This window comes from Triticum dicoccoides, chromosome 1B (assembly GCF_002162155.2).
Source record: "Triticum dicoccoides isolate Atlit2015 ecotype Zavitan chromosome 1B, WEW_v2.0, whole genome shotgun sequence".
Classification (NCBI taxonomy): Eukaryota; Viridiplantae; Streptophyta; class Magnoliopsida; order Poales; family Poaceae; genus Triticum; species Triticum dicoccoides.
Genome location: NC_041381.1, coordinates 658,683,668 through 658,711,329, shown reverse-complemented (window position 1 = coordinate 658,711,329; position 27,662 = coordinate 658,683,668). Strand labels below are relative to the sequence as shown.

General features: G+C 49.0%; 1 protein-coding gene across 1 annotated transcript; it reads right to left on the bottom strand.

The window, feature by feature from the left end:
- Nucleotides 1-1,134: 1,134 nt before the first annotated feature.
- Nucleotides 1,135-3,457, bottom strand: LOC119349451 (60S ribosomal protein L35a-1-like). The gene is made up of 4 exons (XM_037617490.1): nucleotides 3,335-3,457; nucleotides 3,011-3,239; nucleotides 2,873-2,915; nucleotides 1,135-1,558 (listed from the first exon to the last, which is right to left on the bottom strand). Exons 1-3 carry the CDS (start codon nucleotides 3,400-3,402, stop codon nucleotides 2,874-2,876), a joined length of 339 nt encoding a protein of 112 aa, XP_037473387.1. The 5' UTR covers nucleotides 3,403-3,457; the 3' UTR covers nucleotides 1,135-1,558; nucleotide 2,873.
- Nucleotides 3,458-27,662: the final 24,205 nt, after the last annotated feature.

Genomic DNA, 27,662 nt, shown 5'->3' with positions numbered 1-27,662 from the left:
ACAAAAAATAACTCGTCTACTTTTGGCCGGATGGCCGTCAAACGATATCAACCTCCCCATGGCAGCTACAATTTGTAAATATCCAAATTGAGTAGCCAGTGTGCCCTGTCCAATTAAGAAAATTGAAAGCGTTAATCCTGCAAAAAAAAAAGTGTTGTGAGTTCACAATTTTGGTCCTGACATGCAAATAATAAAAACAAGCATTCAAACTTATGGCCAGAGACAACCTTAGGAAGAGACATATTATCAAACCCCTTGATTGTGTTTTCTGTTCTAAGCTCGAGTCTAGTTCACATTTGATTTTCGATTGTGTGGTGGCTAGGCAAATTTGGTCATTTGTTGAAGATCATTTTGGGATTAAGATTGTTGGGGGCGACTTTGAATCAGCAGCCAGATGCCGGGCCTCCAATAAAAAAAACTTTGCTCTCAATACTGTTAGTTTTGCTGTGATATGGTGTTTTTGGAAATAAAGGAACTCTATTATTTTCAATAACACCATTTGGATATCTATTAAACAGGTCTTGAGGCTGGTCCTAAAAAAACTCAAATCATGGACAGTGTTGTCTCCGGAGCAGAGTGGGAGGAGGCTGGAGGCCTTCTCAGGTTAGCCGGCAAGCTTTGCCAGGCGCCCTTTGACGCTTGCTTACAAGTGGTTGACATTTGGCGAGCCCCGTGAAGCCCCTTTGATGGACCCATGGAGAAAGCTCGGGATCTCTGACGCCGGCTCCATCTTCTCCTCGCCTTCCAAAAAGGCCCCGTTTTGACGCTCGCGGCGTGCTGGTTCCCACAGGCTACAGCAGCTCCCCCATTGAAGACCCGCAAGGCTTCCCAGAATCTGATATGCGCGGCGTCTGTTATCTTTCTCGCCTCATTTCGTTTGACTAGAAACTGTTTGTTCTTTTTGGTTTCATTCAAGTAATGGAAACGGGAAGGTACTATCAGTATGAAATTATGTTTTACAAGGAATCACATGAGACTAAATTGATGTTGTAGATGTTCATATATTTTTCTATGGATTTGATTCAATTATTTTGGAACAGAGAGAGTAACCATGTACAGAAAGTGGAGTTAAAATGATCCAGCGTAAGGAGGCTGGTATACTGAATTTGCTTAGACAATCATTGGGCCAAGATGTGATGCGTTCTGTTACACCTGCATATACAAATTACAAAGCGGCGTTGCAGTACGAGGCAGACAGGCAAGGCAGGCACTTAAGAGGCTTTCCCCTGTTCTAAACATTGCAAACGTAGGTAGATGTCTACTTGACAGTCTGTTTTATGGAATGAATATCAGGTCATTCCATCTAAAAAGGAGAAAACATGTGAAACCTCAAACAAGGGGTTGAGAAAACCTCTCAATCAATACTATCGCTCCACCAAAGACATCATATACTAAATTTCAATTCAAACAAAGTGTTTGACACAACTAACAGTCCCAGTAAGAAGACACCAAAAAATAAACCCTTCAAAATCACCCAAAAAATCTGCTCGCCGACCGTCAAAATGGTGTTATAGACCTCCACAAAGCCAACTACGCCTAAATATAGTAGCAAGGTAATCTGTGAAATTAAGAAAACATAAATACTTGTCAGTTCACAATTTTGACATGTGATGCAAAAATAAGGTTGAAATTTAAAGCATATATGATGCTCTCTCTGTACCAAAAAAGGTTTATGATACTCCCTTTGTATAAAAAAAGGTCTTATATTTCGGTACTGAGGGAGAAATAATTTGTGACACAAAGTATGACAGGAAACATAAGTACCAACCAAAATGAAATTTACACAACCAAGAAAGGATTCCCAATATTCACTAGAAAATCAACTATAACCGACTGTGCATAACAACAAATTTGCTATGACAAGAAAATACAGATAGCGACCAGTTTCATCTGTTTCGCTAGATACAACCATATGTGCACAGTAGAATATCTAGAATACATACCTAAACATTATAAATACATGACAGTACAACATGCAAACCAACGTCCCTACACAATACAGAGGTGCACAAATAATAAATAACAAATATCGAGGTCATTGGAGGCAAGGCTGTGAAGATTGGTTGATGAGTAACTCATCAATGAAAGTACAGCCTCGTACTATGAAACCACTGCAATTTATCTAGGGCCCCAACTTCCGAGCACCCCGCAGAGAACCTGCAGGTATTTCGAAGCTACAGAAAGAGCTTCCCCCAAATGGCATAGGGCCCTGAACATGCATAATATAGGACACAAACAAACAAACAGTACATGCCTAGGATTGCGTAAGGCTCGACTGATTTCTCAATATTCACAACTTTTATGCCTTGCAAACACTGATGAGATGGCCAATGAATTTATCTTGTTCAGTACAAACATCAATTTCAAATGCAAACAAAATTAGACTCATCAAAACTTCCAGAGACTACTAGATTACCAGGAGCTACAAGTTACAAAAAAAGCATAGATTGTATGATGCTACAATGTGAACACTGATGAGTGACACGGGGAGTACAACTATATGGATGATGGCATTACAAATATTGGGGTCATTGGAGGCAAGGCTGCGAGAAACTGGCCGGTGAGAAACTCATCGACCAAAGCGCATCCTCGTACTATGAGACCACTGCATTTTATCTAGGGCCCCAACTTCCGAGCACCCCGCAGAGAACCTGCAGGTATTTCGAAGCTACTGAAAGAGCTTCCCCCATATGGCATGGGGCCCTTGAATGCATTGCACACAGCAATCAAAACGTATAACAGTCTGGGATCAAATCATTTCCACACTTTGAGATAACAAATTAGGCCATGGTCGTAGGTATCTAAATGGACAACGAACACACATTATACATGCATAAGCCACTGAAGAATTAGTATTGAGTACACATTCTACCTTAGGTGCTGCTGGGGTACATGAAGACGCGGACCTTCTTGCCCTGCAAAACCAAAATCATACAACGAAAAGCAAATCAGCAAAGGCCAAGACAGATGACAATGATGTGCAAAGGCGCAATCGAGCGAGAGACTTTACCATTGAGGTGGCGGGGAGGTTGGACCGGAACTGCGCGCGCACGACGCCGGAGTTGCCGTGGGGGCGCGTGACCTTGCCCCAGATGCAGCGGACGGTGGTGCCGCTGCTCCTGGTCTTGGCCTTGTAGACGTAGGCGATGCGCTTGCCGGCGTAGTACGACACGTCCTCCTTGGTGTTCACCCCCTCCACCTGCAGCAGCGACGTGCTCTCGTACTGGTTCGACTTGGACCTGCGCCGCCGCCGCCGCCGCCGCAAAACCAGGTGAGAAACCTCGCAACGACAGCACGGATCGAGAGACGGAGGGGAACGGAGATGGACGGTCACCTCTTGTAGCCCAGGATGGTGCCCCGCACGTAGAGCCTGACGCGCTGGCCCTGGCGTCCCTGCACCATTGTCGCCGCCGCCGGTGGCCGGGGAAGGTGCTGGTGGGGAGGGGGAGGAGGTGGCGGCGGGGAGGAATGAACCCTAGAGCACGGGTTTTAAAAGTTTCTGGCCGTGGATTGGACGGTCCAGATTGCGCGGCATTGGGCCAGTGATTTGTGTCAAGATCCCCATCACAGAAGCCCATGGCCTTGTTGATCTCTTTTGCCCTTTTTAGAACCCCTGGGGGGACTGCAGATAAAAGTCCATAGCTGAGATAATGGGCCAGCCTGTCTCCGTGTGGGCTATTGTCATCAGGTATAGCATATGTTTTTCTCTCCAAACATGGTCTTGACCCATCCTTTTTAAGAAATTTCTTATCATTCAAAAAAAATGTTTATTATCATTCAAAAAAATGTCACAACGTGTATTTGAAAAATGTTTAACACATATTAAAAAAATACTCAAAACAATGTTTCAAAATGTTAATAATGTATTTGAAAAATGTTAAATGTGTATAAAAATGATTGAGATGTATACAAACTATGAAGAATGTGTATGATAAAAATTAGGCATCAAAACATACATTCATAAAAAAAATCATGTTTTGAAAAATGCTAAATGTGTATAAAAATTGTGCCTAATTTATAGGATAAATGGGCAATGTGTGTAAAAAAATAGACATGTGCTGAAAAAACCCAAAAGAATGGGTAAGGAACACAGAAAACCAAAAGCAAACCAACTCATAAACCCAAAGAATAGAAATAAACAATGAAAAAAAAGAAAGAATGAGAAGACCAAAGATAACCTCTAAAGAAACACCAAAAACCCCACAAAAACCTCGATGGAAAAACAACACGAAAAAAAAAAGAGAAAACGTGCGCCTAAAAATTGCTCCCGCAGAAACCCATATTTGATCATCCCAGTAACACTATGTTTTTCTCTCCAAACATGGTCTTGACCCATCCATTTAAAGAAATTTACTTCTCATTTTTTCTCCTTGGTGTGTTTTACAAGGTGCTAGGGAAAGGGATCTCATCTTCAGTTTCTTCCTAGACCAACCCCTCAACCACATCACCCGTCACATTGCATTGAATTTGCTCCTTGACATCCCAAATTGCATGACTCTCAGTCAATAAAAAACTTATCATGTATCATCTTCCTAGGAACTCGCCCATCTAAACCAACATAGTTTTGCCTTTGTAATAATAGTGGATCCCGAAACATAGGTTGTGAAAAAAAGGAACCCAACATAAAATTTCTAATGTATTTTGCATTGGCATGTTGCTTATAACCTTGTCTGGTCATGACACATGTCTAAGAATTCTCTGCAACTTGTTATTTGGGTTAGATATTTGCAAAGTAAACTTCTTGTCCTCGTTGGATCTCCTACTGGGAGAGTTTGTAGTAGGGAGAAGAGAAGCATTGTAAGGAGAAGAGAAGCATTCAAGTACATCTTGTAGACGGACCGCCCGAGTGGGTGGCTCTGGCGACGGGGGCGGCGATCTCGCTCTCGGGCCTGCTTCCGACGCGGGTGTTCGGAGCTCTGCGAGCGGGGAGGCGGTGGCGGCCACGGCGGCGTCCTGGCGACCGCAGGCCGCGCCGCGGGTGCGGCTGGCTGGTCGGGGAGCCGTTTTTGGGCGTTGGCCGAGGCGGATTCCGATGTGGAGTCGGTAGGTGAAGCTGCGGAGGAGCTTCTGGGCACGGCGGCGGAGTCGATGGAGGGCGGCCAGACGACGTGCTCCATCGGCGACTTTGTCGCGCGTGCGGAGGAGCTAGGGGGCTCCTTCAAGGCCGGGCGCCGGCGTGCTTTCGCGCCCGGTGGCCGTGGCGCACGATGTCCTGCGTTCGCCGCGGGCAGGGGGCGCATGCGTCGCCGGGTCGTGCGGGGCGGGGCAGCATGGGTTTCGCTGATGCGGGCCTGCGTCTGCAACCTGCCCCGGACCAGCCCCGCTCGGAGCTGGCGGCGCCAGCAGCGGCGGCGGCTCCACCGGATCTGGGCGCTGGTCGGCCTAGGGTTGGGGGCGACGAGCCGGGGGCGGTGCTGGGCCGGGCCCCTGGGACGCTCGTTGGCCCATCTGACGGGCTGGCTTTTGTGGCGGCCCAGTCGAACGCTCCCGTTGGGCAGGTGGCCCAATACATGGCTCAGCCCGGTCCACAGGCAGCAACCCAGCCCATGCTTGTCCGAGGCGAGCAGCCATATAAATGGCTGTGGCTTCCCCGTGGAACCCTAGATCCCCATTTAGGTTTTCCTGCCACCGCTTCGGAGGTGCGGCGCTTCGGCCATTCCGCACGCTTCCTCCTCCCCACCCCATCCCCCCCGCCTCTGCTGCGCTCCTTTGCGGAGGTAGTGAAGATGGGTTCCTGTAACACCCCAAAAATTTAGCCAGGTTTTAGTTATTAAAACTTTTCCAAGAGTTAAAATTTTTGCCTGCAAGAATATTTCTGTTGATTTCAGAACCTTTCTTTTAATATTAAGGATTTATTTTTCCCAAGTGGATCCTTCCAAACATATTGAACCTCTATGCCATCTCATTAAAACAATTTCTTAATCAGTAGATTTATTTATTAAATTATTTCATCCTGAGCTTTATTCATTAAAATGACTTGTTTTAAGTTTTGGAGCTCTTTTTGTACTACAACCAGTTGATAAATTTAACTAAAAATCCAACCAAAATTTGGAGATGTCATGTGATGCCTCTAAATCACTTTTGTGCATTAATATATTTATTTCATTGCATATTTTGAGTGCTACACATGTTTTTTTCACTGGTCCAGTGGACAAATTTTGCACTACAACCCTTTTAAATATTTGTTCCTAGCTTCCACCAAAATTATGGGATGTCATTAGGAGCATATCATTCCATTATATGCAAAAATCCAGGGATGTTCTCTGAAAATTTTGAGTGAATCAACCTCATCTTCATTCTGGACCAACATGATGGTTTGTACAGCAACCATATTATTACTTGCTCTTTGGCCCTTGATTCTTTCTCCTACTTGTAGTCCTCCATGCTAAACCCCTAAGTCCAGGAGCATGCAACCATTGGCATATTTTTGATTCATGAAATAATGCCATTCACATCTTGTCCAGATTTGAGGTTCTGCAAAACTTGCACTAGCAAGTTTGTGCTTTTCACCAACTAACCTCACCACCCTCTTATGCATCCAAAGAGACTTCAATCTGGAAGATTTGGCCACTCCAAGAAAAGCCTAAGTGCCTGTGGCATTTTGTCAAACACCTGGAGTGCATGATCAGATTTGACATGAATTGTTGTTGGCATTGTGAACTTGGTCTCCTGACCAAACCACCTTGTCCTCTGAGCTTCACTCTATCAACAACCTAGCTCTGTTGCTTGCCACCCTCACCTGTGACCTGTAGCATGCCACGGCATTGCATCGAACACCTTCCGTGCGTGCACTGGACGCGCCCAGAGCGCGCGTATTGCACGAACCGCGCCCGAGCCGACACGCTGGCCCTCCTGGTTTTGGCCCGCTCTGCAGCGCCACGCCACGCACTAGCCTCCTCACATCAACGCGCCAAGCCGCCCTGGCAGCCAACAGCGCCGACGACAGAGCTTTTGGCGGCACGCCGGCGTCCGCAGCGCGCCTCTGCCACGGTCGGCGCCGCCAAAGCCACCCCCGGCTTGCCACCTGCCCCTGGAACAGTGCGAGCTCATCCACAGCCTCGTCCTCTAGCGCTCGTCGCCGCCACATCGCCCAAGCTACAGGGAGGCGGTTCGCCGTCGTCCTTATCCCCGGCCGCCTCGGAACCGACCTCCACCGCGTATATAAGGACCCCGGAGCTCAAACGAGACCTCAAGCAACCTCATATGATCCTCCTAGTGTTGCCTTGGCCAGCAGTCGAGCAAGAGAAGGCCTTCTTCTCCGAGTCCGGCCGGTTCGGTCGCCGCCAAGCCCCGGCTGATTCCATCGCCACCAGTGCCTCTCCCTCTAGACTCTCTCCACCAAGAACTCTCCCTTCCTCTCGCGAGCACAACCCCTCGCTCAATTTTGGCCGGAGACCACCGCAGCCCCAAACTCACTATCCACCCGAACGCCTCCTCCGCTGCGGAGCTCGCCGCCGGCGACTCCCTCCACCCCCAGCTACCCTACGACCACCGGAAGGACCGCCAAGGAGTGGCGGATCCATCCCTGCACTCGTATGCCCGTGAGGAGCCGCCTAACGCCGGCGAAGATCGCCGGAGCCCCGCCTCTGTTCGGCCAGAGGAAGAGGAGGGAGGGCGACTGGTCAAACCTGACCAGTGGGCCAGGCAGGCCCACTGTTAGTGACCCACGCGCGTCCACGCTGGAGTAAGTGGAGGCGTATAGTCGGAATACGTCTTCGACGTGTATGTATTTTCGAATCGTTTTCTTTTAATTCGGTTTAATTTCTTTATAAAAACAGATTTTGACCAAATGTTTGACTGGCTATATCTTCTAAAATATAACTTCAAATGAATTGATTTTTTTTCCTACCTCTCTCAAATTTAACCTAGTTTATTTTAAGATTTATTTGAAAAAAATTCAAACAACTTTTTGTGCTGTTTTTTTTTGTGTAAATTCATTTATATTTCTAAAATAGGATTTTTGAAGGAAGGAGAAATATTTCAAGAGTTTGAAATGCACTCTGCCTTTCCATGACCTGAAGGCAAGCATTCTGAACCGCAGCATAAATATTTTTGTGTGTTTGATGACACGTTTACAACATCACCTCACTTTGAAGAAACTTGTTATTTCATGTGATATGATCATATGCATGGGTGCATGTTAGTGATTTCCATGCTGTTGGAAATGATCACACTTGTGATGATAATCATCCTCATGTGCCTTACATGCATACCGGCAGGAACCCGGGAAAACCTCTGTCTTGGGTGGGCATGAGTTTGTCGCCGGTCTCCGTCGGGACGGTTATGTCTGGTATGGCATGGTAAGGTAATATGAGCGGTGACTCTGTTGGTTGAAATATATTCGTTATGCTAATCATGCAGGGAATACTTAAACCTCCTGAGTCGACCGTAGATCGAGTCTTGTTCCAGTAACCCCCATACTTGTTCCGTACTACCACTCGTCTCTACAACAAGTAGAGTATGGTTCAGTAAGTTGTCAACCTCTTTCTAGCACACACCGTACAGAGAGGCCAGGGTGGAAGATACCAGTTGTAGCTAGTAGACAGGCCACCTGGTCCGGGGGCATGGGTGTTTCCGGTTGAGATCGAGAGGGGAGGCCACCCCTTAGAGCGCGCAATATAAATTTGATCCCATGCTACGCGAGGTTGTAGCCTCCCCACTTAGAGTTTGCTTGACAGGTGTCGTGGGTGATTCCAGACACGTGTGAGTTAAGCTGGTGTGTGCAAGTTAGGTGTGTTTTCAACAAAAAGACCGTAGATGGAATTAGTCCCGATGGACTAAAGAAATCTGTTACTCGTGGGTAAAGAGTACACCCTCTGCAGAGATTAAACCTATTCGAATAGCCGTGTCCATGGTTAAGGATTACAGTCTGGGATGGGTCGAGTGTCGGTCTTAGTGTCGGTCTTCGGAGGTGAAACTGTTAAATCAGAACTGATATTACAACTGGTGACATGTGATAATGATGATTATTATTTTGTTTTGGACTATCCCATGATATTTTTGGTATTATCGAATATTCCTGGGATGGTTTTACCTCCGGTATATTCACTATGATTGTTTCTTTTAAAGCCCTTTATGTGGTGTCGCTCAGACGCCCGACTGTGGCATTTCTTTTAAAGCCCTTTATGTGGTGTCGCTCAGACGCCCGACTGTGGCATTTCTTTTAAGGCCCCTTATGTGGTGTCGCTCAGACGCTCGACTGTGGCATTTCTTTTAAAGCCCTTTATGTGGTGTCGCTCAGACGCCCGACTGTGGCATTTCTTTTAAAGCCCTTTATGTGGTGTCGCTCAGACGCCCGACTGTGGCATTTCTTTGTTGTTTTCTTCATAATTTTAATACTGCTATGTTATCGCATTTTTTTTATAACCTACTTACATGCATCAGAGTTATATTCATCTTTTGTGACTGACGTCATGAGTATAATATATTTTTTTCAGCGCATCGTTATTATATTATACCCGTGTTCATAATGTTTGCGAGTACATTCAAAGTACTCACTGGCTTGTCCCTGGCTATTGTCTTGGCCAGATTTCTTGCGCGGAAAGGAGCAACCGTGTTGACAGCCCCGGAACCTAGGCAATGGTGATAGCAGCCTCGCGAAGATAGGAGTTAACCTGGTCAGCTGTTCCCGTGGGAAATGGAGCCCCACAGACACTGATGTTTCACAACCCGCTTCCGCCATCAACCACTAGAAACCATTTGTTGTACTCACAGACCAGAATGGTCTTGTACTACATATTTTATGTTTTGCTTGGAATTTCTGTATCAAGTTAGTGTCTCATCAGCTAACAGTTATCCTGGGGCTGATGGGCACAAGGGCCATTTTCTGGGAATTAATACCCGGAAGACCGGTCGCCACAGTTCCAAGTCCGACCGTCGGGGGGAGAAGCCGCCCATGGAGCCACCGTGGGACCGCTCTCGTGGCCGCGACGACGACGAGGGCGGGTGGGGGCCGTCGCCTGCTTGGTGGCTCAAGGAGCAGGAGCGCAAGAAGAAGAAGAAGACGGAAGAGCATCGGAAGAGGGGCCTCGAGCTCAAGCGCAAGGGGCAGATGTCCTCCCAGGGCGGCGACCGCGCAGTCGATCTGCAAGCGAAGAAGTCGAAGCTCAAGCCTGCGGGGGCGGAGGCTTCCAATCCACCCCTCCTGCCCAGATCCGTGCAGTCTGGGGGCGGCGGCTCATCCAAGGGCTCTGTGGAGGCGCCGATTCCTGTTGAAGATGCAGACGGCCCGGAGTGCTTCAAGTGCGGCCGATCTGGTCACTACCAGAACACTTGCTCCTTCCAACCGCTGTGTGTGGTGTGCAGCACGGAGGGGCACACCTCGGTGCAGTGCCCAACCCGCGGCAAGCCTCTGATCTTGCAAACCATGGGGCACGCCATCGCTGGCGGGGGCTTCTTCTGTCTCCAGTTCTCGGATGATGCGAGGGAGGAGACACCGATCCTGTTGGGGGCCAACATGGCCGTGCTCTCCTCGACTCCGGATGCGCTCTCGAGGGAGATCTTGGCGATGGAGTTGCCGCACCTGTTCGAGGGCGCTTGGGACTGGTAGATCACTCCCATGGAAGGAGGCACGTTCTCGGTGGTGTTTCCTGACCCGGTGATGCTACGGATGGCAACTAGGAGTGGCAAGCTCTTTCTGTCCCTCAATAATCTCATGGTGGATATCCGTGATGCGATCCTCGATTCGCCCAAAGGATTGGAGATGCCGGAGGTGTGGGTCAAGCTAGGTGGTGTCCCTCCGAAGCAGCGTCGCTCCGACAGGCTCATGGCGGCCACCACCATGCTTGGCCGGCCCCTGCAGGTTGATGAGGAGTCCCTTCTTCGCCCCGGGCCGGTGCGCATGCGTTTTGCCTGCCGCAATCCTCGCAAGCTTCGGGGGATGGTCCAGATCTGGTTCAACAATGAAGGATTCAACATCTCCGTCGAGCCTGAGCTCCCCCCGGCGCCACAAGTGGCTCCCCCTCCCTTCCCCTCCCCCTCCTCCTCACGGCAAGGGCCCGGACGGGATGGGGCGCGACGGCGGCCACGACAATGACAAGGAGCTCAATGCAAGCATGGGGGATGGCTCCATCGATACGACGGTGTGGGAGAAGCTGGGAATCACGGAGCTAGGCGGGGCGGTGGCTCATGCGCTGATGCCCAGGGTGGAGCACTCTCTGGCTGGCGGGTCGTCGGAGATGGATCTCTCCATCCCGAACCAATACGGCTCCAACCTGGGGTCGGTCACGTCTCCTCCGGTGCGGATGGAGGTGGTCGTGGCCACCTCTTCGCTGGCAGAGCCGCAGGAAGAGGCACGCACCCCCATCGCGGTGTCCGTGGAGTCTCTGCCCCCCGCCTCGATCTCCCCGGTGCAAGGCGGACGCAGCAGCAGCAAGCTTGGGGCGGTGAAGACGCTCAAGAAGGTGGCGGTGCGCAAGGTGAGCACGGAGGCAGCGAGCGCTGCGGAGAACCTGGGGGCTCCGGCGACGCCTCGGCAGGCGGTGATGGCCCTGGCTGTGCCTGCCATTGCTCTGATCGTGCAAGAGATGCCCCAGGCGGTGCCCATCCCGAAGGCCAAGCGCTCCAAGGCCGTGGTGGAGGGGCAGGTGCCTTCCGTGCGGGTCAGCGCGCGCGCCAAGGGAGCCAAGGGCAACCTGCCTTCGCTCCAGCGCGCACAACTTCTCCAAGCCCAAAAGAACCTAGAAACTTCAGGTAATCCCCTGCCACGTTTTACGATTCTAGACTCCTTTTCGGACGAGCATTCGGGGGAGGTGCTGGGAGAGAGTGGGTTGGAACCAATGGATGACGGTGGCATGGACGAGCTCATCTCGTTGATCCGTGCTAACGAGGTGGCGCAGGCAGCGCTCGCAGCGGCGGCTGTTCAACACGCGGAACGCTTGGCACTGGAGGCAGAGCCCTCGCAGGTGCCAGCGATCCTGCCCGATGGGGACAACACAACAGGGGTTGCTGCTCCCCCTCGCCTCGCTGCGGCAAGGTGAGGTGCGTGGCTAAGGCGATCACCTCAAGGGGGGTGCCCCTTCGGAACCGCGTAATTTAAATGCGCGCGCTTATTTGGAACATTCGTGGCTTTGGCCACTCGGGGAGGCGCACCCAACTGAAGGAGTACATCCGTAAAGAGGCGATCAACATCGTTGGGCTACATGAATCGATCAAATCTGAGTTTCGGCACCAAGATATCATCGCTATAGACCCCTTAGAGCGCTTCGGGTGGCAACATAGCCCAGCTCAGGGCCATTCGGGCGGTATGCTACTTGGTTTCTATAGTGCTACCTTCGAGGTGCTGACCTGGGAGGTTGGCACCTTTCTAATTGCGGCCAGAATCCGCGTGCGAGCGTCTCTTCGCGAACTCGCGATCGTGCAAGTCTACGGACCGGCAGATCACTCCCATTCGGCCGAGTTCTTGGGAGAACTTGAAGCCAAGGTGCTCGATCTAGCTGAGGCTCAGATCCCGCTCATGGTGGGAGGGGATTTTAACCTGATCCGTTTGGGGGCGGACAAGAACAATGACAATGTTAATTGGCCAAGGGTGGCCATGTTCAACAATGCTATTGCTTCGATGGCACTTAGGGAAGTGGCTAGAACGGGAGCGAGATACACTTGGACTAACAAGCAACTAGCCCCGGTGTGATCTGTGCTGGATCGTGTCTTCATGTCTCCGGACTGGGAAGTCCTGTTCCTTTTGTGCTCGCTTCTTGCGGATACAAGGATCGGTTCGGACCATGTGCCTCTAATCTTATCTTCAGGAGAAGATAGACTCAGGCGTAGCCCGCGTTTTTTCTTCAAAACCGCGTGGTTTGAGGTCCCTGATTTCGATGCAATCTTTAAGGAGAGATCGCAACGGAGTATCCAGCAAGCCGGCCAACAACATGGTCCTTTGGAGCTTTGGATTGCGGTGGGGGCCCGCCTGCGCGCTAGCCTTAAGGGGTGGGGCGCGAACCAGGGACACGAGGCCAAGGTCCTCAGGGCGAGGCTTCTGGCTGATATCGACGTCCTTGACGCCCAAGCAGACTCGCGCCCTTTCTCGGAGCTAGAATGGGCGCAGCGCTACGCCTTGGAAGGCCAAGTCGAAGCATTGTTGTGGGCCGAGGAGGAATATTGAAGGTGCATAGGTGGCCTCAAGTGGACGCTCAAAGGGGACGTGAACACTAAGTATTTCCGAGCCTACGCGAATGGCCGGCGCAGGAAATGCTCTATCCTAAGGCTGCAGACAGAGTAGGGGCTCCTGCTTCAGCAATCGAAGATCTCCAATCACATCTACGACTTCTACATTAGTTTGATGGGGTCGGACGAGGCACAGCGCGCGTGCCTGCGGGCAGATGTGTGGATGCCGTCGCAGCAGGTGTCTGCTAGCGAGAACGATGAGCTGGGGCTTGCGTTCCTCCCTAAGGAAATCGACGACGCGCTGTTGTCCATGAAAACCGACACGGCGCCAGGTCCCGACGGGTGGCCGGTGGCGATGTTTAAACATTTCTGGCCACTGCCGCGTGGCCCTATCTTCGACGTGTGCAATGGTTTTATGCGCAGCTTCGTGGATATAGCTAGGCTTAACTACGGGGTCCTCTCGCTCATTCCGAAAGTTCCGGGTGCGGACAACATTCGTCAGTACAGGCCTATTGCTCTTATTAATGTCCCCTTCAAGATATGTGCTAAAGGTTGCGCAACTAGGCTTTCTCCGGTCGCTCACCGCATCATTAGTCGCTCGCAGTCGGCGTTTATTCGGGGTAGGAACATTCTAGAGGGTCAGTTAGCCTTGCAAGAGACCCTTCACGAGCTCAGACGGACACACGAACCGGCGATCCTCCTGAAATTAGATTTCAAGAAGGCTTACGATCGTGTCAACTGGGCTTTCCTTCGGCAAGTCCTCTCCAGCAGGGGCTTCGCGCCTGTTTGGGTGCACCGAGTGATGCAACTGGTCTCGGGGGGCCAGACTGCTATCTCGGTTAACGGAGAAGTAGGGAACTTCTTCCGGAACAAACGGGGATTGCACCAAGGCGATCCCATGTCTCCACTCCTTTTTAACTTCATAGCCGATGCGTTGGCTGCCATGCTGCGGAAAGCCACGGAGGCGGGCCACATTAAAGGGGTGTTAGGACACCTGATCCCAGGGGGGATCTCTCACTTGCAGTACGCGGATGATACGCTTCTATTGTTCCAACCAGACCCGCACAGCATCGCTACAGTCAAAGCTCTGCTTCTTAGCTTTGAACTTATGTCGGGGCTTAAGATAAACTTCCATAAGAGCGAAGTGATGTCTTTAGTAGGCGCATCGCGGACCTGCTAAATGGCAAGTTAGGAAAACTGTCGTTTACCTATCTGGGCCTTCCATTAGATGCCAAGCGCATTAAGATTGACGGCTGGGCCCCGCTGTGGACCAAGGTGGGTGATCGGGTTTGCCCTTGGAGGGGAAAGTTTCTCTCCTCCGCAGCCAGGTTGGTGCTCACAAATTCGAGCCTCTCCTCGCCGCCTCTATTTGCAAAGGGGTTGTTCCTTCTGGACAATGGGGTGCATGCCAGGATGGACACTCCCCGATCCTGTTTCTTTTGGGAAGGAACGGGACCCAAGCGCAAATATCACATGGTTCGATGGGATGCGGTGTGTCGTCCGAAGGCCCAGGGTGGGCTAGGGATCACGAACACCAGAATCCTCAACATTGCGCTTATGTGCAAATGGATCTGGAAGCTGTCGCAGGGGGCGACGGGCCTGTGGGTTGATCTACTCCGCACTAAGTACTTCCCGTCGGGGAGCTTCTTTGAAGGGGTGGCCATGGGCTCACCATTTTGGAATGACCTCCAAGCGGTTCGGCCAGCCTTCGCCTTGGGAGCCAAGTTCTCTGTTGGCAATGGCCGTTCGACCCGGTTTTGGTTGGATCACTGGGTAGGATCTCAACCCCTTTGGTCCGCTTTTCAGGACCTGTACATCCAGGCGGTCAACCCGGACATGTGCGTAGCCTCGGCGCTTGCCTCCTCCCCTCCTGCGATCTGTTTCAGACGCGAGCTAACGGGAACAGAACTAGCCCACCTGGCTGAGTTACGTGAGCTTATCGCGCCGGTGACGCTTACCATGCACGCGGACACCGTGTCGTGGTCCCTCACTCCTTCCGTCAAGTTCACGGTTAAATCTTTATACCGTAAGATGTGCCAGAGCCAGGCCTGCCTTGTGCCGAAAGGCCTATGGACCGCGCGTCTACCTCTTAAGATTAAGGTGTTCTTCTGGCAGATGTTCCGCAATCGGCTGCCCACCTCGACTAACGTGGCCAAACGGAATGGTCCGTCGACGGGCACTTGCACGGTTTGTCAAGTCGCGGAAGATGTGAATCATGTTTTCTTCCGCTGCCCATTAGCTCGCTTTGCTTGGAGTGCGGTTCGAGCAGCCGCTAACACCTCTTGGAACCCGCGTTCGACCTTCGACCTTGCGGGCTTATTTGCCTCTGCCTCTGGAGGCAACAATCGCGTGTTGTGGAGCTGTATCGGAGCCCTAGCTTGGTCTCTCTGGCTAACTAGGAATAAACTTACGATCGAGGGTATATTCCCAACGCACCCTGCTAACATCCTATTCAAATGCAACCTATTCCTGCAGCAGTGGAGTCCGTTGGTGAGGCGCAAGGATGTTGATAAGATGAAGCATGCCCAAGACCGTCTGCGCGCCGTCTACATTTTGGCTAGGGAGCCTCCCGCCTCGTCTCCGTCGTGATTGGGGCCCTTTTGCATCGTGTTTGAGCGAGCCTGCGTGCTCTATGCTCTGGCTTCGTGCCATGTTCTCGCATCACTCTTCTCTGGCCAGGTCTTTCGGTTGTAAACTTTAAGTTACTGCTGGCCGGGAGCCTCCGTGCTCGTGTCGTTTACTTTCAGAACTTGGTCTGTTACGCTGCCTGCTGTGGGCTTTATTAATTTAAAGCCGAACGCGTCTAAGCGTCTTCGTTCTAAAAAAAGGAGTGTGAAGAGAGAAGACACCGGAAATCAGGATAACATTTAGAGTTACGTGGCTAGGGCTACATTAGCCCTTTTTGGGCTCAAACAAGCTTCGCTTATTCTCCTTAATGCGAACACATGCTCATTAGTCTTGCTCATGTCAATTTTCTGTTACTACTTTGTTACGAGATATGTGTTTTGGGATGTGCTTCTACAATCAATGATCTTAATGACAAATGTCCGTTAAGTTTTGGATATTGTTGAATATATATGATCTATTGGTGCGTGCTTAGCCCCGTTTGTGGTCTTCATATAGCACACATTTTCTTACATTACTCTACCGGGGAGTTGTAAGAAGGATATACATTTCTGTTTTGTTCATAATTTGTGTGGCACCGGAATTTTTATTATTGATAATTAATATTCCAGTAATTCTGAAACTAATAAACACTAATGAAAAATTTGAAAAATAGGAAGGACGCTAGGAATAATAACGTCCAAGGCTGGACGCCAGTACCAACGACGGCAATGGCTGGACGCTCTTATAAAAAGCATCCACTGTTTGGTTCGACCAAATCCCGCCTGGCTATCTCTGGCCTTCGACTTGTACCCTCAGCAACTTCCGCAGGACCAAAGCTAGACTCTGCCACCTCTAGCCCGTCGAAAATGGCACTCCAGCAACACACCATCCTCTTTTCTCTCGCTGGTATCCCTCTTTGCCAATTCCCATCGTCGTACCTCGCTCGCGATGGTGATCCGCGGAATCCCCGTTGCCGTCGGGGCTGCAGCTGTCGAACTCCGATGGTCATATCCTCCTCAGGAAGGACGACCCCGACCACTTCCCTGTTACGCTTGGTGCCAACGTCTCTGGCAACACTGACTACTAACACGCCATTGTGAGCCCCTTCTCCCCCCTACACTAGGCATGCGCAACCGTGCGGGTGGGTGTGCTGTGAATTTGTGCGTAAATATTTGTGCATGTTGGCGTGAACTTGAGTTGCTTTCTACCAAAAAAGGCTTGAGCCCCGCTTTATAGATAACACAACAATCATACAACTCGACACCACACCACATACACTCGAGATAGGATACAGGAATGCAAAATAACAACGACACCACCACAACCCACTCCAAGCTCGCAAGAGGAATATAAAGAGAGTCCCGCGAGGAACGGTCGCAGTGCTCCACCGTGACAGAGGTGTCACGAAGAGATGACGTTGCACCCGACGAACCATGGACTACAAGACGGTGCCTTCAGGAAGGGTACGACACCCGAGCACCGCCACCGCCGATTCAAAAAAATCATGGTTTCACCTAGAGCAAACCGAAGGAAGAGAGTAGCCACAACGTTGCCTTCACGAAGGTGACGACGTCCACGGTCGCCGCCGCCGTTGGCCTGGTGCAAGCCAACAAGGACTACCCTCTCGCACGCACTTTCCGCCTCCATGACCACCATTGGTTGTTGAACACCGGACCATGCCGCCCGCACGCTCATGGCAAGGGTAGCTGCCCACCGCCCGCGCGACCCACGACCCACGCCGCCACATCCGGCAGCTTGCACCGCCTGTGCCACCATGCCGCCTGTCGCGCTGCCGCCACAACACCGTCTATAATCGCTTCAGCGCACCACCACACCCGTTGTCCAACGTTGCGTCCATGCCTGCTCGATCTGGCCCTCGCCCGACCTCCTTTGCATGGAAGACAAAACATCCCCGCCGCCGCCTACGCCGACCAGGCTTCGCCCAGCCGCGCCCTCTGGCAACGACTAGAAAGGAGGGAGAGGGGGAGGGGGAACCCCGACGATGGTGGCTAGGGTTAGCCTCTCGGTAGCTCACGGGAGCGTCGCAGAAGGGAGAGGGGAGGCCTGCTGACTAGCTCACCACTCGAGTTGTTTTCTTAGCAGCAAGGAGTGTACTAGAGCACACTGTCCATGGTTGCTTGCGACAGTTTTGGTAGCTAATGAGTTAGAAATACATACATTCGTGTTTAAGACGATTTCTCTTCTAATTTGGCAAAAGCAAACTGGTCTAGAATGGTACAAATGGCGTTTCAGTGATTTGTTATCGATGCCTCACAACCATCACAAAATATCCAAACCTCACATATTAAATCTATTAGAGGAAATACTCTCAATATAGTAAAATAAGAGCACCTAACCGAACCACATAATTGGACGCTGGTTATAATAGCGTCAGGCCATGGACATCATTCGCAATAGCGTCCAGCCTGGACGCCGTTGTCCATAGCGTCCTTCCTATTTTTCAAATTTCGGCCCACCCATTATCATTTTTCTAATTGTTGCAGTACTAATTACTATTAATAAAAAAAATGGTGTGTGGCACTCTCGTAATATTTACTAACTTTGTTAATGAAATTGGAGATGTACACTTTTTATCGGAAAGAAGAGTCGGAGAAGGAGTTCGTGCTAAGGAGATATCCATTGTGGGATTTTTCCTCGAGTACATTTTTATGCTAAGGTTTATGTGGAGTTCTTTCTTTTAGAGTCATGTATAATGTGGAACTCTGCCAAGTGTCAGCTAAGTGTGCAAGCTTGATTCCCAATCTTGAATGGGGTGTTTGTTTTCCTGTAAAGAAATATCTAGGTAGATTTAACCTTGTAATTAAGAAAAATTAGTCATTGGCATACAATCATTTTGTGATTCCTCGAACAATGTATGTGTAAATGCTCATCCAACAAAAAACCCAAAGTGGGCTTTGTGACCTGAACTCGCGCAAAGATATAACCTTGTAATTAAGCAAATTATTCGCTGGCTTGGAATCCTGCAACTGCAAACTCAGAGGGTATAATCTAGATCGAAAAACATGTATTTCTCAGTGAATTTTCTGGTGAGAAACCAAATATTTTACAATGACCTCGAAGACCGTTGTCGCTTGTTTTGTTCCGGACATTGTGTGACTCTGGGTCAGTCAATTAGTCTAGCCTCCCTTCAAAGTAAGACTTTTTCTGGACTCCGCCAGGGTCTCATTCAAAGGAAGGCATGGGCTTTTTCTGGACTCCGCCTGGGTCTCATTCATAGGAAGGCATGGGAGTAAGACTTTTTCTGGACCCCGGATGGGTCTCATTCAAAGCAAGGCATGATATGATCCTGTTGGTGCTCACTTAGCCCGTTTTAGTGTTGATATAGTCAATATTTTCTTTCTTACATTACTCGGTATGCTAGCTGTCGGAAATAACATTACTTCCTTTTTGTTCATAATATATGTGTCTAGACTCTAATGTTTAACGGTTTCCGTTGGAAAAATCAGGGATAACCATTCTTTCTTGCTAAAAAAATGGTTTAGGGGTAAACACTTGAACTGAACTGTGCAAAAGCTAGTGTCTTACATTTTGAGACAAAGAGTGTAGTATTTCCTACGAAATTTCGCTCTTAGGTTGGCGTGGAGCTCTTTCTTTGCATGATGTGGAGCTCTACTAAGTGTCGGTTTGCGAACTGGACTTGCAAGTGTCAAGTCTCCTAGAATGGGACGTTTGGTTTTCCTAGACATAATAATCTGACCACGTCTACAAGTAAACATCAAGGTGGACTTATCATACGCGCAAAGATTTAACCGTGTAACTAATCAAGCAAATCATTGCCATGGAATTCCTCCAGTCCTAAATTATGACAGTAGAAATATATGTACCACTCAGGGAAATCGTTGGTGTGGATGGAAATATGCTCGCAGATACAAACGAATTAGGCAAGGATTTTCCACGCAAACAGACGTTGTAATTGTGTCGCTTCGTCTCTGAAGTCATGTAGCGTCTGCGATGCGCGTGGACTGACTAGTGACTAGTAGTACATGTCGACAATATCTTTAAGGCCTTATACAATACTACTTCCTCTGCTTTAGTGATCTAAACACTCTTATATTTGTTTACGGAGGGAGTAGATACTTAGAGCTGCTTAGAAAAGTAAACCGGGTTTTTCTAATCACCGGTGTCTATTTCTACATGAGATGCCTAATTAAGCATCTATCCTCTACAAATAAGCACCTTCCCTAAGCGTATTGCATTGTACAAGGCCTAATGATGCTACATCTAGGCTTCTCTAACAACAATAACATAGGCATTCATGTCATCATGTATAGCGAGTTATATGGATTTGAACTGTTCATTAAGTTACTTATTTGTCGGCGTCTCATTATAGTTAAGTTGCCATCACAAGTCTGAACCTGTCATGGATGGAGAATATTTTGCTTATGCGCGATTAGCTTAGCTTTATCTAGTAATACTAGCTTGGAACGGGTCGACAACATGGCGATTTTTTTCTTTTTGAATTGTCACCGGGCTGGTTTGACAGTTGCGGTGGCAGAAGAAGACAACGACCAAGGATATGTAGCCAGGAGAGGTCGGACTCAAGTTGCCGGCATATGTCACGGTACGTCGTCGTGACACAAAACTGACATGGTAAAATGGAATTAACACGGAGTAACAGTCAACTTCCTTTTGCCTTTACGAAAGGAAAAAGGGGCAGGCTATTTATAATCATCCATATACTGAATTTGTAATTTGGTTAAGTCGATTTATGAAAGAAGGAACAACTGATTTTCCGGCAGTCTTCCTGTCATTGGTAATGCACCATAGACCTGTTCCCCGCCGCCCGTCGAACTGTTGTGGACTGTTACTCACGAACCTTGTCGCTCACTCGCACCAGCCCACCCAAGCCGCCGCCGCCGCCCCGACCATTTCTCTACACATCACTCCGCCCATCTCTCTAGTGCCAGCAACCTCCCATTGCATTTGCACTCGTCAATCCTTTTCGTCGTCTCCACCGGTGACACCACGGTTAGCCACATCGTCCCTATCTCTGACTCGATCCTGCCTTGCCCTCGACGGAGATGCCACAACTGACTTACTACATTGCCCTCTTCTTCAACAAAATCGACCAACCCCGATTCTAAGTTCAGTCAAATGGCCACTAGCAAACGTGAATTTGAGTTTGTCTAATTCACATCTATATGTTGTTTAAGAATGTCACATCTAAGCTCCCACAAATATAGGAGTATAATGCAACAACAAAAAATAAAAATATTCTAGAAAAAAATAAACCACAAACAGAGTGGACATCAGCTTAGATGTGACATAACTATGCCAGCCACTAGATGTGTCCTATGCTTCACTGTCAATTTCCTAAAAAAAAGGTTCTCTTGGCCAGTCATACGGAAAACAGGAGGAACAACCACGTACATGATCTGAAAGTTACGAGCATCTGAATATCTAGTGCTAGTATCCCGAAATTGTACAGCTACGAGCTACCTCACTAGGTACAAAAAAAACGCCCGACGTGGTCAAACCATGCGTGGAGAGGCCGGAAATAGCTAAGCTAGTACGTCTCCGGTATGGTTGCGAGACGAGGCCTCCACGCAACCTCGCACGGGCTCATCGCGCCGCCGGCGAGGATCTCCCCCGTCCTGGATTTACTCTCCGCGGCGGCCTGCTCCTCCAGCCTCGCCATGAACTCGGCCGCCTCCTTCCTCGTCATCAGCACCTTCAACCTCACCCCGCCGTTATCCACGGGGCACTCCACCTCCTTCTCCTCGACGACGTTCTTGGCCGCCGCTGGCCGCTCCTTCCTCTTCATCATCTTGGCTCCGGCAACGGTGGCGTCCACCACCCTGGTTTCCTTGCACATGCGTGGAAGCGGCAGGGCGTTGCCCATGTTTGGGAACCAAGGTTGAGTTCTAGAGAGTGAGGAGGAGGTGTGTTTTGGTTTCTGAGCGACACTTCCGACTGTGTTGTACATATAGCGATGGAGGCGCCGAGGTCGGGGGAGACAAACTGACAGAGCAGATGAGACACGTAGGCGGACCAAGGAGACTCGTTCAAAGATGAGAGGGCATTTCTTTTTTTAGGGGTATATAAACCACACTTTATTGATAGCAAGGAGTACGGTTTACAGAAATGACAAACGGGCCGTGGGGAGATCCCTTCCACAAGTGGCGACCCACAGCTAAAGAAGTAGAAAACTTAGCTAAGTTGGAAGCATCATAGTTCATACTACGCCCTTCGGAAACAAACTCGCAACTAGTGAATTCTCTCGCTCGAGCCCAAATCTCGTTGATGATAGCACTGTACCTCCCTTCTGTACTTTTTTTAATCTCAGAAACAACTGCTTTGCTATCACATGCAATAACAATTCGGTCTAGCGATAAATCAGGAGCGAGAGCCAAAACTTCGTGGCAGACCAGTGCCTCCAACGTTGATGAGAGGGCATCGACTGATCGGTGTGGTCATATCAGTTGTGAGATGATAGTGGGTCCTGAAACGTAGGTCACAAAAAAAGGAACCCGACATAAAATCTTCAGTGTATTTGCATTGGCGTATTGCTTACAACCTTGTCTGGTCATGACACATGCCTATGAATTATCTAGAACTTATTATCTGGGGTTAGATATTTGCAACATAAAAGCTTGTTCTCGTTGGATCTCCAAGTATAGGAGAGTTTGTAGTAGGGAGAAGAGTGTGAAGAGAGAAGACAATGGCAATCACGATAACCTTTAGGATTATGTAGCTAGGGCTACATTAGTCCTTTGGGCACAAACAAGCTTTGCTTATTCTCCTCAATGCGACCACATGTTCATTAGTCTTGCTTGTGTCTTGCTAGGAGATATGTGGTCTGGGATGCGCTTCTACAATTAAGGATCTTATGGACAAATGTTGCTTAAGTTTTGGATATTGTTGAATATATATGATCTATTGGTGCCTGCTTTGCCCCGTTGTGGTGTTCATATAGCACGCAATTTCTTACATTATTCCAGCAGGGAGTTGTAAGAAGGATATACATTTCTCTTTTGTTCATAATCTGTGTTACACTCTCGTAATATTATCAGCGAAATTGGGGATTTACACTTTTATCGGAAAAAGAGCCGGAGGAGGAGACCGTGGTAAGGAAATACCCATCATGAGACTTTACCTCGGATACATTTTAATGCTAAGGTTTATGTGGAGTTCTTTCTTTTTGAGTCGTGTCTGATGTGGAGCTCTGCCAAGTGTCAACTAAGTGTGCAAGCTTGATTCCCAATCTTGAATGGGGTGTTTGTTTCCTGCAAAAAAATATCAAGGTAGATTTTAATGTTGTAATTAAGCAAATTAGTCATTGGCATACAACAATTATGTGATTCCTCGAACAATGTATGTGTAAATGCACATGGAACAAAAAACCACAGTGGGCTTGTGATCCGAGCTCGCGCAAAGATTTAACCTTGTAATTAAGCAAATTATTTGTTGGCTTGGAATCTTGCAACTGTAAACTCAGAGGGTATAATCTAGATTGGAAAAACATGTATTGCTTAGTGAATTTTCTGGTGAGAAACCAAACATTTTACAATGATCTCGAAGATCGATGTCGCTTGTTTCGAACATTGTGTGACTCTGGCACAGTCAATTACTCTAGCCTACCTTCCAACTAAGACTTTTTCTGGACTCCGCTGGGGTCTCATTCAAAGGAAGGCATGGGACTAAGACTTTCTCTCAACTTCACCGGGGTCTCGTTCGAAGGAAGGCATGTGAGTAAGACTTTTTCTGGACTCCGCATGGCTCTCATTCGAAGCAAGGCATGATATGATCCTATTGGTGCTCACTTAGCCCATTTTAGTGTCGATATAGTCAATATTTTCTTTCTTACATTACTCGGTATGCTAGCTGTCAGAAATAAAATTATTTCCTTTTCGTTCATAATCTATGTGTCTAGACTCTAACGTTTTAACGGTTTCGTCGGTGAAATCAGGGATAACCATTCTCTATTGCTAAAAATATGGTTTAGGGAGGGATAAACACTTGAGCTGAACTGCAAAAGTGTCTTACATTTGAAACAGAAAATGTATTTCCTAAGAAATTTCATTCTTAGGTTGGTGTGGAGCTCTTTCTTTACAAAGCCGTGCATGACGTGGAGCTCTACCAAGTGTCGGTTTGCAAACTAGACTCACAAGTGTTAAGTCTCCTCTCAAATGGGACGTTTGGTTTTCCTAGACATAATAATCTGACATCGTCTACAAACATCAAGGTGGACTTGTCATACGTGCAAAGATTGAACCGTGTAACTAACAAGAAAATCATTGCCATGGAATTCCTCCAGTCCTAAATTATGATAGTAGAAAAATATGTACCACTCGGAGAAATCATTGGTGTGAATGGAAATATGCTCGCAGATACAAGCGAATCAGGCAAGGAATTTCCACGCAAACGGACACTGTATTTGTGTCGCTTGTCTCCGAAGTCATGTAGCGTCAGCGATGCGTGTGGACTGACTAGTGACTAGTATTCCCTACATGTCGACTGTATCGTTAATGATGCTACATCTAGGCAACATTAACACAGAGTCATTCGTGTACATGTATCCCGAAATGATCTCAAAGTTACGAGCATCTGAATATCTAGTGCTAGCATCCCGAAATTGGCCCGCCCCGACGTGGTCAAACCATGCGTGAAGAGGCCGGCGGAGATAGCGGAAGCTAGTAGGTCTCCGGTATGGTTTCGAGACGAGGCCTCCACGCAACCTCGCACGGGCTGATCACGCCGTCACCGCTGGCGAGGATCTCCGCCGTCCTGGATTTACTCTCCGCGGCGGCCTGCTCCTCCAGCCTCGCCATGAACTCCGCCGCCTCCTTCCTCGTCATCAGCACCTTCACCCGCACCCCGCCGTCCTCCACGCGGCACTCTACCTGCTTCTCCTTGACACCGTGTTGATCCGCCCCGTCGACGATGTTCTTGGCCGCAGCCGGCCGCTCCATCCTCTTCACCCTCCTGGCACCGCCGACGGTGGCGTCCACCACCCTGGTTTCCCTGCACGCGCGTGGCAGCGGCAGGACGTTGCCCATGTTTGCCCAGCCAAGCTCGTGTGCTAGAGAGAGTGAGGAGGAGGTGGTGGCGCCGTTGGTGTGTTTCGAGTTCTGAGTATTATATGGGGTGGATCGATCGAGGCGCCGAGGTGTGGGGACACCAACTAGCAGAGGAAGCGACAGGGAGGCGGACCAAGGAGACCTGTTCAAAGGTAAAAGGTTGCATTCGATCGATCAGTGGCCAAGTGTCACCAGCACAGCAATCACTAGATGATTTCGTGGCTTGCGTGCAGTGAGGGCCGGGGAAAAAATATATAGCGCTGGTCAAGCACGGAGCGTAGGATCGATCAAGCATGGATGACGCTGCTGTCATCGGTATGGTAGTATTGTTTAGAATAGAAGATCCTAGCTACAACCCCCTAAACACATTAATAAAGAAGATCTCTTCATATCCATTCATAACGAAGGGCATGATGGTTCTTTTTTAAATACGAAAAAGTGCGGGCAACGTGAATAGAACTCATGACCTCTTCGTGCAGCAAGAACCGCACTAACGGACTAGGATTACTTCTTCTTTTTTTCCCTTTTCTTCTTCTTTAGTTTGCGGAAGCCCCTGGACGGCTGCTCGAGATATCTCGGCTTTTGCAGCCGCTGTCACAGAAGTTGCATGCTGCATCCGTCTCGATTGCTGCAGCTGCCCTGTTGGCGGATGTGGCCGCTCTCTCGGTGTAGGCAAAAACGCTCGAGGTAGAGGCAACAACCGTGCACGCTCTCACGAAATGTCTCCATGACGTTACTTTTTGCAAAAAGGGGTTGGGGGAATGGAGATTGAGGGTGAGCGGTAATTGAGCTAGACGAAGCCGTCGAGACTTCTGGCATAATCATAAATGGACCCGTGAATTTTCATCGCAAAAGATTCCTATAAGAAATTGTGTGTGTTGTAGTTGAATTTTTGTATTGATTTCAAAGACTAATATTGGATACAATAGCAACGGATAGTGTTTGAATTGTATGAAACATTTTTTTACCGTTGCCATTCACGAAAACAAATATTATGTTAAAATTTAAAATAGTTCAGGGTTCATTTGGCCTTTTTAAGACATTAAGTGAGTTTCTAGCCATTTAATGACTGTAATTCAGATTTGAACTACATGTGTACGTGCAACAGCAAACCAAAACTTGAACCATAGGGGTGCTGGCAGCGGCCTCCTATCTGGCGCGAGAGTATGGTGGCAGGTGAGGACGTGTCGACGAATGGAGGGTCAGCCGGAGCCTGAAGAGAAGGGACGGGTGAGGGCCGAGGAGAGAGAAGCAGCCGGATGCACACCGATGTCAGGGCGTTATGGGAGCCGATGGGAGGTGTGTGGTGGTGGTGAGGGGGGGGGGGGCGCAACGACGCAGGCTATTGTTCCCTGCTGCCGCCAAGGGAGGCGACGCGGGGGTCGCGGGGTGAGAGTCGACCTTTTCCTGTCATGTCATGGATGGAGAACATTTTGTTCGGTGGCAGATCTAGTGGGGTGCCGTGCGTGGCATGGCACCCACTTTAAAATTGTAAAACAAAATTTAGTGTATACTTAACATTAAATATTCAACAAGTTGTTGCCATTTTTAGACTATTTATTGAAATTATGATGTGTTTAGTGTAACTTTAAACTGTAGCACCCAAGCCTATGATTCTAGGTCCGTCACTGATTTTTGTTTCACCAGCACTCAGTAGTAAATGGCCATATATAGGTCTTCAAAAAGTCTGAAGCTGTCATGTCATGGATGGAGAACATTTTGTTTATGCGCGTCTAACTAGCTACTACTAGTAGGTACCTTGGAACGGGTCTGCAACATGGCGATTAGTTTGGCAGTTACGGTGGCAGAAGAAGACGACGACCAAATATATGGCCAGGAGGGGTCGAACTCAAGGTGCCGGCATACGTTCCAGTCTCGGTCCCCGGAGTCCACCCATGATGGCAACGGCGAGAGTGTCCTGTGTACACGTACGTACGGTACGTCGTCGTAACACGGAATCGACGTAGTAAGATGCCTCTAAAATGCCTGTATTTTCCATCGACGCAACGTGGTGTACCGATACAACGGGATACTGGACCTTGACTCGCTCCGGCCATTTCTCTTCTTTTTTTTCGGAACTTCGAGACCTTTATTCAAGAAAGGCATTCGTCGAACAATCAGCAAACAGGCTGCTGATCAGAAAGCTAGGAGTCATTTCGAGCCAGCTCCCAGTCACATTAAGCGTACTAGCACGCTTAGCACAAACATGTGCAGGACCGTTTGCCGCTCTTATTACATGCTGAATTACAAAGGATGAAAAATTAAGAGAAAGCTCTCTAATTTCTACGAAGGTAGGTGCTACAATCGAGCGATCATCGTAGCGATTGTTTCAGAGGTTAACTGCCTCTAGACAGTCAGTCTCCAGGGTCACCTCCGTGAAGCCCCTCATACTGGCAAAGATCACGCCCTCTTTCATGGCTTGAACTTCAGCGATCAGTGGGTCCGAGACCCCCATGTATGGCTTGCACCAAGCTCCCAAGAAGGCCGAACACGATCTGGCTACACCTCCAATGCCCGCTATGCTGTCGACAGAGTTGATCGAGGCATCCGTGTTGATCTTGATGATTTTTCCATCGGGCAGTCGCCAGCCATAGTCTGGTAGGAAGGCAGTATGCTGCCTAGGGAGTTCTAGCAGCGCTAGATCTTCTCTGGTTCGTCTCACCCATCTAGTCGGGTCGATCTTCACTTCATCATGTATCCACCTATTGCGTGACATCCAGATGGACCACATAACAGTGATGATTGTGGCGCGGTCTTTCTCCGAGAACCGCTGCTCACATAAGATATCTCTTGCCCAAGTGTTTGGATGAAGTCGGGGAAGAGAAACTTCAAATAAAAGTCGAGCTTCCTCCCAGAACCGGCGGGCATGAGGACAATGGATGATGTCATGCATGAGATCTTACTCCATTGCCA

Coding starts and splice junctions, on each gene's coding strand:
- LOC119349451 (XM_037617490.1), bottom strand. CDS start 3,402: ATGGTGCAGGGACGCCAGGGCCAGCGCGTCAGGCTCTACGTGCGGGGC. Junction 3,240..3,334: donor ACCATCCTGGGCTACAAGAG/GTGACCGTCCAT, acceptor GCGGCGGCGCAG/GTCCAAGTCGAACCAGTACG. Junction 2,916..3,010: donor ACCTCCCCGCCACCTCAATG/GTAAAGTCTCTC, acceptor TTGGTTTTGCAG/GGCAAGAAGGTCCGCGTCTT.